The 12,210-nt window shown below is 43.3% G+C and overlaps 1 protein-coding gene across 1 annotated transcript in view; it reads right to left on the reverse strand.

Moving 5' to 3' along the window:
* The window catches only part of jph3b (junctophilin 3b), a 62,662-nt gene extending 55,466 nt beyond the window's left edge, over positions 1–7,196 (reverse strand). The window contains exon 1 of the mRNA XM_006797421.3: positions 5,410–7,196. Coding sequence (XP_006797484.3) covers positions 5,410–5,791 — 382 coding nt within the window. The 5' untranslated portion in view covers positions 5,792–7,196. The remainder of the gene's footprint in view (positions 1–5,409) is intronic.
* Between the last annotated feature and the right edge of the window lie 5,014 nt (positions 7,197–12,210).

A 12,210-nucleotide genomic window follows, 5' to 3' on the forward strand; every position in this document is an offset into this window, starting at 1 on the left:
AGCCCTGAAGCTGACGGGGACTGAGACAACGCTCAGAGGACTTCAGCTGTGCTCACGGTTGTAAGCCTGTTACGGTTATCTGAGACCTCGAGCATTATCTTGGCCATGTCTAAGATAATTCTGTGTAATAAGTCCATTATATGCTGGTTACATGCGTTGCTACAGGGCACGAGCTAACTAACTACATGGCCGACTGGGTGATAGAAAGCAGAGAGGCACTTCTGGCCGAAGTGATTCCTCCCACACACACTGCAAATATATTCTCTCAAATATATTCTTTTACACATGCTTGTTATTTTTCCTTCCAAACGCATGTCTCACTAATCAGCGAGCCAAAGGAAACAGGTTTTTGATCTCATTTGGCCCACCTATCGTTGCAGGGTGAGTTTAAAACAAGATAAGTGGATTTATTATTTATTATGCGGATTTATTATGCTTACATAACACGGCCAGAGCGAGAATAATTACAGCAGTGATAGCGGCTTTTAGCAGGCTAGCAGGGTGTGTTAATTTAGAACAATTATAATTCAGATTTAGCATATTTACCAACAGCTGGAGGACATGAGGGAGGTTCAGGGATACTTGTGAGCGGTCGCACACCTCGTGTTGTTGAGCATCTGCCATGATATGAATGCTCTCGTGCTTTTTCTTGTCTTTTTGACGTTTCATATTCACATAAGGGGAATTTTTAGGTCAGTTTGTACATCTCTGACAATAGCATATTCACCACTACTGCTGTAATCTCTAGCAGTTAGCACTGTTGTACACAGTGACAGCTGTAATCTCTCTTTGTGACTTCAACTCTCACTAAAGTGATTACTGAATCCGTCTACTGCTCTCTTTTCATTTTTCTACTCCACTCCCTCTCTCCTTCTCTCTCTATGTGGTTGGTAATCAGTCAGCTTAGCTCTTCATCTCAGTAAACAACATTAGCCCGGAAGGCCAAACCAGCCAATCCAGGCTCGGCAGAGCCGGCTGGGCGGCCAATAGCAGCGAGGAACATCAAGTCCCTCGTGACACAGTGACCTGCTGCATGTCAGTGAGCATTGCTATGGAAACCCTACTGTACAGCGCGGCTCAGTGGAAATGCAGCAAAGTGAGGGAGGGAGGAGAGAGGTGGGAGGAGAGGAGAGAGGGATGCTGGCAGACGTGGGAGAGTAACGAAGAGAAAAACTAAACAGCAGCGGTAGAGACGGAGGAGGAGTGTTTCCTAGAAATTTGGCATCAGGTGGAGTTGGAGGGGAAGTGTAGCTGACTCAAATTGCACAGCGTGTTTCAAAAGTATGTAGGCAGCAGAGCATCTTTGAATGCTGTGGCTTCTGGCTCGTATTGCTCTGGAGATGACTGAGCTGTGAGTCTGTAAGGCAGATTTTACTGTGAAGCACTCTGCACTGGACCGTATCAGAAAACCAATGAAGGAAAATGATTATTTCAGCTTTAAGCTAAACATTTAAAATCACATTTATGCTGTCTTAATAAGCAACAACAGTTAGACCTGGCGTAGTTTAAGCTCATGTTCATGCTTCATTTAGAAACATAAATGCTTGTGACCACCAGCGCGGCCCCTCAGCCTACTAGTAGACACACCTGTGGTATCAATTTCAAACCTCTATCGTTATTCATAAGATTTTCAGAAAACTTTCAAAGACATCCAGGTTTTTTAGTGGAAATTAACAGCTATGGTATTAATTTTAAACTCCTATATCTTCTTCACAAACTTGGGCGTCCACGTGACACCAATAACCCTTTTATGGCTGAGGGGCAAAAAGGACTGACAAGTCCCAGGTTTTCTGACACTGTATAAGATTCATGTTCTTTTTTAGACTTTATTAAAGTTTTGCAGTCACATGACTACTAACTATGTGACGTTAACTTGTCCGATATTTTAGACATGTCACAATAATTGTGACAGTGTAGGGTCAAGTCCTTCAGGCCCCTTTCACTCAGCCCTGAAAGCAGTGACGCCTCGTCAATCAGCAGTTTCTCAGGATAAGTGTTAACAAAAACCTTATTCGATATATAGCAGATTATATATATCGTGATTGCTAGTAATTTCCTTGGAGATTTACTTTTTGACTACTCTCCCTATTCATGACACGGACACTGTGATGTCAGTTCAGGACGTAGCCTTCGACTGCCGCTCGAATGAAAGGAGAAACACCTGATGAACAGATTAACTTTGCTGCTTCAGGGAATACTGTCTGTATATTGAGCTGCAATTTATTTTCTGATAGCTTTCATGTTCTCTGAATAGCCTCTACTTTATCTTTGATTTGCCGAGAAAATACCTGTTGTACAATCACTTATCCAAGTGATTGTACAACTTGGATAATGGAAAAAACGGACTGAACTGTGCTGCATGTCTTCTTCCAAAGTGATGATAAAACAAGTCATTTTTACACATTATTTAGGCAGCATTTGCATTCGAAGAAGTAATTTACACATGTCAATATAAGTTTGCATTAGCACAAATTAGAAAATAGGAAAAGGATAGAACGCAAGTAGGAAAAGCTCACATTTCTCTTCACACACAGACCGGACAGCTAGAAAATATCGTTTTTTGGTGCAAACAACTTTTGGGCTCCACCAGCTTCTTCTTAGTTGACGTTCACATTTATCCAGGCTTGGGTGGAACCCTAGGAGACATACTAGCGTGTGACCCCCTGAGGCTGGGATTTTGTCTCCTCCCAGTTTTGAACTTTTTGTGTGTGAGGCGAATGTGTTCATCACTACACCATGGAGGCGCTGATGCAGGTTTATAATTACAAGTAAAGTCAGGAACACATTCAGATTCATGTTCGCATTTCTTCTTTGGTTACTGAACTATTTATCTTTTTCTGGTTATTGTTTCTTAAATTCTGCACCAGCATCAATGGTTACTTCCTCTATTAAAACATATTAGTTTTATTACCTCGCAGATCTATAAAAAGGACAGATGCATGTTGTTATAATAAGGACACTGTGTACTGTTGGAGCTAGATAACCACGCGTAACTAGGCCAGTCTCTGCTGCATTTACTGTATGTGGGTTCAAATGATACAGTTACGCTCCAACATATCTGAAAGGCCCATTTTTGTCTCTCTCTTTCTTTCTTTAATGATCTCACTCGCCTCCTGATTAGAGAGTATCTCTCATAACAATCACGATAATCATCTATCCACCGAGTGAGCCATCGCTCAGTTATCTGTTCATCATATAAGTGATCCATTCATCCATTAATCTGTACATCTGTTGAATCATCTATGCCTCCCTCTGTCAGTCCGTCCATCTGTCTGGTCATCTATCAAGCCGAATTATTCTCCTTTGTACCGAATCAACCCCTAAAACCAGTCTGGTCTGCGGATTTTATCGGGCTGCTCAGGACTGTGTGTGTTTGTGTGTCGTGAAGAGCAGCGTAATGCGGCCTGGTAGTTGTAGAGTTATGTAACAAGGCTTTAGCGGCACGTATGCTACTGTCAGCTCCATACTTACACACATACTACCAGATTTCATGGCTGTGCAGTTTTTGCACATGCATGCAATGTAGTGTATGCATGTGCAGTCGCACCCACAGCGACTGAACTACACTGAACCCACAGCCTAAGAGACTCAACATGCAACTGATTTTATTTTCTAGGCAATTGTGATGCAGATTTGCAAGACTTTACAAATGAAAGAAGAAGAATCAAATGTATAATTACATGTTTTGCTTTTTCAACATAGTCAGATGACAAACACAGACATATTTCATGCATTTAAGCGCCCAACATTGCATCTGGTGTCCCTAGCAGATTGATGGATGCTTTTGGGTGTTTGGCACAAATAGTGTGCTGATATTGGCTGTATTTGTAGTCCTGCTAGTGGCTCTTATGATTATCATTTTATCATAAAATTAAATATTTCGACACCTATTGGATGGAATAGCATCGAACTGTGAATGAATTTATGGGCTCCACAGATTTACTATGATAGTTTTTATTCCTTGGATCAAAATTCCAATTAAAAAGTATTTTAATATCGTTATTCTGGTCAAACTGGGGGGAGATAAGCCATATGCCACTGGGTTTATTGCTAATCAGTAAATTATAGCATGTTAACATGCTAATAAAGAATGATAAACAATATAAACGTTACATTTCCCTTGTCATAAAGATATCAGGATGCTGACTTTCGTATTTATTGCAGCATGTGACTGACTAACATGAGATGCCTAGGACCAGTTTTAATAAGCAGGGGAAATTACTGTAATGGCTTAAAGTGGAGGGGGGAAAGCACCAGCGGGACTGGAATACTAATAATGTGCACACTGATGAACAGTCGGTTTATTTTTGTGCTAACCAACAATTCTCAATCTGGAACGCTGCTGCCACCAAGGCTGTGTGGCACACCTGTCAGGCACACCATTTGGAAATCACAAGACTGACCTCCAACCAGTTCCCAACTTTTAATTTACTTTCTGATTGTTACTTTTCCTGGATAAACATTAATCACTGTCCATGGTGCTGAAACAGGAAAAAAAAGAACAGTGGGAAAGATTTCATGTATTTTTTTGGGACTTTTTTCTGGCTTTAGGGGTAAAATTAAGCCTTAAAACGTCTGAAAATAAGACCTTTTAAAAGCTTGCTTAATCTTCTGAAAAGAAACACTAAAAATATAAGACTTACGAGTAGTTTTGGTGCATCTGGTATAACAGAAAAACATGCATTAGCAATCTATCTTTTCTGATAGCACTTTCCTCCAGCAATCCAAGCCCATTAATACAAGTAGAGAAAATATCCCTCCCTATAAAAGCAAATACTGCAGCCAGGTCAAGTGCAAGATGGATTAAAAACTTCTGTCCTATACAAACTAGTTCAAATTTTAGGTAACTAGGAAATTATGAAAAAGTGCATAAATGCAATGTCTGTCCTCTGTTCAGCAATGTTTTTGGGGCTTGTTACTTGGGAGCTGATGTCCTCTTCCATCCCTCTAACCTTTCACTCATCCCTTAAGACTGCGTGGCCTGAATTGAAGGACTCTAAATACACAGAGTGTCCTCAAGCAGCTGAATTGAAAGTTGAGGGTTGGGAGGACACGAGGAAGAGGAGGAGAAAGACAGAGAAAGGAGGAATCAGAGACAGAAAATGAGAGCAAGTACATTTTCAAAAGCTGTCCTGGCGCAACCTCTTCCCTCAGCATGAGCATGTGTGTGTGTTAACAAGGCGTGATAGAAGAAAGGATGACCCTAGAAAACCTTTAGAGAAGTTCCTCCTACTGTGCATCTGCTCTCAGCCTGTCAATCATCAACCAGTAAGAGGCTGTTTTCACAGAGGACAGTTGTCAAATATCGCTCATTGACAGGAACTGAGTGGTGTGCCTTCTGCCACACACAAACCAACTCCCAAAACACCCACAATGCATCTGTCCTTCTGTATCTCCTATAGTTCTTACCTCCATCCGAGTACGTCTCTGTTCCGTATCCGTCCTGCAGGCCGTTGTTCCACGTCCCTTCGTACTTCCCGCTTGTCCCCGTGCTCTCCCGCACGCCATAGCGTCCTTTAAAGCCATTCGTCCACTCGCCTTTGTACACCCAGCGGCCTTTATTCTCAACGCCCACACCGTGTCTCTTGCCCTGAGCCCAGGTGCCCTGGTAGGTGTTCCCGCTGGGCCAAGTGTAGACACCCAGCAGTTCAAACCCATGGGCCCAGGAGCCGCAGTACTCGCCCTGGCCTTTGGGTCCAGTGCAGATCCCGTGACCGTGCGCCTTGCCCTCCTCCCACCCTCCGCAGTATGACCCCCCATCGTCAAAGTTGAACCTGCCGCCAGTGGACATGCATGAAACAGGTCTTGGCAATTCCCCTGAAGCCTCGACAAAAAGAAAAAGAAAAGAAAAGAAAAAAGAAGGAAGGAAAAAGGACAGGTTGGTGCTAGAACCAATCCATGGAGCGGAGTTTGGAGGTTGGTGAGGGTAGGGGTAAGGAGGTGAAGGAGGGAGTGGGAGGGAGTGAACTCCCACACAAATCAAGATAGGCCACTTTCAGTTTCCCACTAGCTTAGTGTGGAAGAAGTGGAAATAAGGTGGACTAAAAAAAACAAAACAAAAAAAAAACGTGGCCCCTCACAGCTGTGTCAGGGCTCTCCCGGCCTGTTGGGGAAAGGTAGCAGGTTGCTGTTCACTCCATCCTCTTAGTGGGCTCTTTGTAGCTTTGGCTAGCACTTTCCAGCTTCTCTGTGGCCTTTCCAGGTGAGAGCGGAGGAGAGTAGGGCCAGAGCTGCCATTATTCTCCCTCAGCAGAAGTTTAATCCATGAGGCAGCTCCACCGGCCTGCCATCGGCCTGCCTACACAGTCTACGGCACAAACGCAGAACTCTTCCTCCTACTCTCTCGCCTGCCTTCCGCTCAGGCCCACTCAATCTGCCACCTCCTACCTGATGATGCCTCCACCTCTCTGGGGTGTAGAGCCGAGAAGTTTCCCCGGTGGCAGCCCTTCAAACCTCCGAGCCTCCAGCATAGACGCCACCCTGATCAGCACAGAAGCTTCAGCTGGAGCGGTGACATGATAACTGACAAAAGAAAAAAAAACAAAAAGGAAAAAAAAAAGATTCTCCTCCTCAGATTTCTCTTTTTCTCCAAGTCTGTTGTTGACGATCAGACAAAAATATTTAAAGTGAGACTCTGTGGCTCACGCCAGACTTCATTCTCAGCTTTAACACACACACATATACTGCGCTTTGCTGCACAGCCAGGGATCGCACACATGCATAGAGAGAGGGAGAGAGACAGAAATAATGGGAAAAACACAGAATGTAATCTGCTCGGCTGCCCGTTTCGTCTGTCCTGTGGTGCCGGAGAGCGGCAATGCAGTCTCCTGCCTTATGCACGCATACTCTATATGCAGGCACACACACATATGCACACACACTCCTTCTGACAGAAAGTGCGCACACACAGACAATGAAAATAAATAACTGAACTGATTAATTTCTCTTCTTCTATTCCCCGTCTTCCTCTCTCTCTCAGTCTGTCTGTAGGTCTTTAATCCACTGCGTCCATAAGTGGTTTATCCTCTGCGTGGGCTGCCTTCAGATTGCCTGTTTGATGAAATACCATCCATCTATATGATCCTGTTAAGGTGTGCTCTGTCCTCTTCAGCATCGCCTGCTCGTCTCCATGTTTCCCTATGGAGTGCCGGCTGACGCACAGCCTGCCTGCTGCCTTGGTCTTACAATCTCTTCTCCTCCTACGGCTGGATCTCTGTAGCTCTCTCTCTCTCTCTCAGAAAATCTGCTCATTAGAGAGGACTGTTCCAATGCAGCCACAACCCCCCCTCCTTCCCTGCTCAATAGCACAATCCAGTTCTTAAAGAGATAGAAACGCCACACACAACTTTCTATTGCCACCCTCATCTGTAGCTTTATTTTTTAGACCGTTTATCATTATCTCGGCTTATCTCTAATTTAATTGGCCTGAATACACAAGGGCTGGATGATGATACTGATTCTAAAAGTCCTGAGGATGGTTTATTCCATGTGGCACTTTTTGTCTACTGTGTAGTTTCTGTTTGCCTTGTTTGTCCTTTGTGGTCTCTCTTTCATCCCCCAAAGATTCATGCCAAAATTAATCCCCTTCCGTGATCTCAGTGCTCTTCCTGTTAAATGGGAGCTCTTCCTTCCCACTGTTGCCAAGTAATCGCTCAAAGGGGATTAGATTGTTGGGGTTTTCTCTCTAACACTGCAGGCTCTGTAGAATATAGCCTTGAAGAAATAATCATTAATCCATCGATTTTCTTAACTGTTTATCCAAATGAAGCTTATGCTTAAGTGCAATAAGGAAGTTTTGTATTTACTAATCCGTCTGCTTTTTAGGGTGTTTGGTTGCTAGTCTGTTCTTTACATCACTTCCACTTCTCTACACTGTAGAGATGGATGGTATTTCATCAAAGAGGCAATCTGAAGGCAGCCCACGCAAAGGATAAACCACTTATGGATGCAGTGGAGCAAAGACCTACAGGGCTCGTGGCTCAAGAGATGGGTGTTTATCTTGTAATCGGAAGGTTGCCAGTTCGAGCCCCTGCTTGGACAGTCTCGGTCTTTGTGTTCTTGGGCGAGACACTTCACCCGTTGCCTTCTGGTGGTGGTCAGAGGGCCTAGCAGCCTTGCCTCTGTCAGTGCGCCCCAGGGTGGATGTGGCTACAATGTAGCTTGCCATCACCAGTGTGTGAATGGGTGGATGACTGAATGTGTAAAGCACTTTCAGGTCCTTAGGGACTAGTTAAGCACTATACAAATACATGCCATTTACCATTCAATTCAATTCAATTCAATTTTATTTATATAGTGCCAAATCACAACAAATGTCGCCTCAAGGCGCTTCATAGATACAGAGAAAAGCCCAACAATCATATGACCCCCTATGAGCAAGCACTTTGGCGACAGTGGGAAGGAAAAACTCCCTTTTAACAGGACGAAACCTCCAGCAGAACCAGGCTCAGGGAGGGGCGGCCATCTGCTGCGACCGGTTGGGGTGAGAGAAGGAAGACAGGATAAAAGACATGCTGTGGAAGAGAGACAGAGATTAATAACAGATACGATTCAATACAGAGAGGTCTGTTAACACATAGTGAGTGAGAAAGGTGACTGGAAAGGAAAAACTCAATGCATCATGGGAATCCCCCAGCAGCCTACATCTATTGCAGCATAACTAAGGGAGGATTCAGGGTCACCTGGTCCAGCCCTAACTATATGCTTTAGCAAAAAGGAAAGTTTTAAGCCTAATCTTAAAAGTAGAGATAGTGTCTGTCTCCCGAGTGTCTGTCTCCAAACTGGAAGCTGGTTCCACAGAAGATGGGCCTGAAAACTGAAGGCTCTCCCTCCCATTCTACTTTTAAATACTCTAGGAACAACAAGTAGGCCTGCAGAGCGGGAGCGAAGTGCTCTAATAGGGTGATATGGTACTACAAGGTCATTAAGATAAGATGGGGCCTGATTATTTAAGACCTTGTATGTGAGGAGCAGAATTTTGAATTCAATTCTGGATTTAACAGGAAGCCAATGAAGGGAAGCCAAAACAGGAGAAATATGCTCTCTCTTTCTAGTCCCTGTCAGTACTCTTGCTGCAGCATTTTGGATTAACTGAAGGCTTTTCAGTGAGTTTTTTGGACATCCTGATAATAATGAATTGCAGTAGTCCAGCCTGGAAGTAATAAATGCATGAACTAGTTTTTCAGCGTCACTCTGAGACAGGATATTTCTAATTTTAGAGATGTTGCGCAAATGGAAGAACGCAGTCTTACATATTTGTTTAATATGTGCGTTGAAGGACATATCCTGGTCAAAAATGACTCCAAGGTTCCTCACAGTGTTACTGGAGGCCAAGGTAATGCCATCCAGAGTAAGAATCTGCTTAGATACCATATTTCTAAGCTTTTCAGCGCCGAGTACAATGACCTCAGTTTTATCTGAGTTAAGAAGCAGAAAGTTAGTGGCCATCCAAGTCTTTATGTCTTTAAGACATTCCTGCAGTTTAACTAATTGGTGTGTGTTATCTGGCTTCATGGACAGATAGAGCTGGGTGTCATCTGCATAGCAGTGAAAATGTATGCTATGTCTTCTAATGATGCTGCCTAGGGGAAGCATGTATAATGTAAACAGAATTGGTCCTAGCACTGAACCCTGTGGAACTCCATAATTAACCTCAGTGTGTGAAGAGGACTCTCCATTTACATGCACAAATTGGAGTCTATTAGATAGATATGATACAAACCACTGCAGTGCAGTACCTGTAATACCTACAGCATGTTCTAATCGCTCTAATAGGATATTATGGTCAACAGTATCGAATGCTGCACTAAGGTCAAGAAGGACAAGCACAGAGATGAGTCCACTGTCAGAGGCCATAAGAAGATCATTTGTAACCTTCACTAAAGCTGTTTCTGTGCTGTGATGAACTCTGAAACCTGACTGAAACTCTTCAAATAAACCATTCCTCTGCAGATGATCTGTTAGCTGTTTGACAACTACTCTTTCAAGGATTTTTGATATGAAAGGAAGGTTGGAGATTGGCCTATAATTAGCTAAGACTGCTGGGTCTAGAGATGGCTTTTTGAGTAAAGGTTTAACTGCAGCCACCTTGAAGGCCTGTGGTACATAGCCGATTATTAGAGATAGGTTGATCATATATAAGATCGAAGAATTAATCACACAGCAGAACTCAATTCTGACATTATCGCTCTAGCCATCTTTCTGCCCTGGTTCTTCAAGCCAATCAGCCTCCACTCTGCATACTTTAAATCATACTGCTCAGCTTTGATTCTCACTTGTGGCGCAACCCACCTCCGCCTAAACACAAGTCACTCAGTGCTCCATCCAAGCCTCCATCTTATCTTCTTCCCCACCGGTGCCTAGACTCTGATTATCCTTCCCTAATTCTGATCACTGCTGCGATTGTGTTCTGCTGTGATGGGCCATCAGAGGCTTATAGCCAAATAGCATTGTCTGTATATCAATAAAATTTCAGCTTCTTCTAAGGATCTCTCCTTAATGAACATATAGTTACGTGGGCTGGAGCCTAACACACCTAATCCCAGAAGTTTCATTCAGTTCATCTGGACACGAGTTCAGTCTCACTTGACAGCAGATTGCACAACCCTATAAAAACGCATAACTCCCTAATGATCAACACCAGCACCCCTGCATAGCAATAAGTCATGAGATCAGATTCAAGATCACTGATATGCAAAGTTGTCATTGCCATTAATCACTGGCCATGTGCGCTAAACAAAGAGAATTGATGAATGGCTGCAAACAAAGCATAGTTAGATGTGCAAAGATGTACTCTTAGGTCCACTCTTCAATTCAAAGATGATTGTTCGCTTATTACATAAACGGCCTGCTTGCCCTGGGGCGGACTAATCTCTGGTGTAGCATGTTTTGGGGCTTATAAACCACAGAGATCGAGCCTTTTAAAAATACACCCAGCTGACTGATACAGGATCACAGATATGGTTTTCACTCAGGCAGTTTTTTTCCTTTTTCTTCTGTCTTGGATCGCCTGGAGCTTTCTTTAGGTGTCTTCTCTACTTTGACAAATGCTCAGCTGGGATAACCAAATTTACCCAGATCATATTTGATATGGTGTTCTTCTGCTTCCTTGGCAACTGTGTCTTTGGGGACAGTGTTTGCTCAGTGTTGCAGTTTTTTTAATGACACATAATTAGTGCTCCAGTGGATAATGAGAGTCAGACCTTAAATATTGAGCCACATGTTTTGGTTCACAGTTTTAATCAACTTTCAACTACCCACAATTACCAATGGTAATTCCCACTTATCATAGGGCTAAGGTTGGTGTACATCCTGTACAGGTTATGATCCGTAGCTGGGCTAACACAAAGACATACGACTCCACACTCTCAGGCTTACACATGCAGCCAATTTGTCATTTAACTTAAACCGCAAACCTTTGGACTGTGAGAGGAAGCTAGCGTACCAGCAACAAGTTGCGCTTCTAAGAAAAATTTGAAAACAGATTTCAAGTAAATTTGTCGTCACTACCAATACAAATGCTGTCACATGTACCTAAAATCTATTCAAAGTTAACTGTAAGAACACAAACAGGTGGATTTGACGTGGTTTGGATGTGTTGTGTGGTTGTTGGCATAAAGATGCACAGGTGTGAAGCGTTAAGATGATGGTGCCATCACTGGGGATTTCACCCAGGAAAAGTGTTTCTCTGTGGGCTTAATGAGAAATTAAAGCTGTCTTGTTCCATGTTTGAATAAATCGGCAGACTCTTTTTATTCCTCACATGTCCACCACGTCTTCCGTGATGCTTCTGTATACTGCATGATTATGTTCAGCCCTTTGAATATTGCCTTGGTGGTTGGATCTGTCACTAAGCTGGAAGGTAATCTGTTTCAATGGGAGCGCTGGGAGCATCCCATTATTGTTTTCTATTATTAGCATTTTTCATTTTTGTCATTTTAATTTCCTGCCTTTTCTTTATTTTTACAGACAGGTCGGCAGTAATCTCTCGATGCTGCCTGAGCCGTGTGCCAAACTTGCAATATGCTGCATATCCTGTCTTCTATGTGCCTTTAAAGGCGGTTGTGGCTCAGGAGGAAGAGGGTGGGTGTCTACTGTTAAGAAAGAGGGTAGTCCAAGCTCTGGCTCCTTCAATCTAGATGTTGAAGTATCTCTGAAGATGCCAAACCCTGAGATGCCCTGGATGCATCCATCAGAGTGTGAGTGTGTGAA

The sequence above is a fragment of the Neolamprologus brichardi genome, chromosome 7 (genome assembly GCF_056152115.1).
Source record: "Neolamprologus brichardi isolate AB-2024 chromosome 7, ASM5615211v1, whole genome shotgun sequence".
In the NCBI taxonomy this organism is placed as follows: Eukaryota; Metazoa; Chordata; class Actinopteri; order Cichliformes; family Cichlidae; genus Neolamprologus; species Neolamprologus brichardi.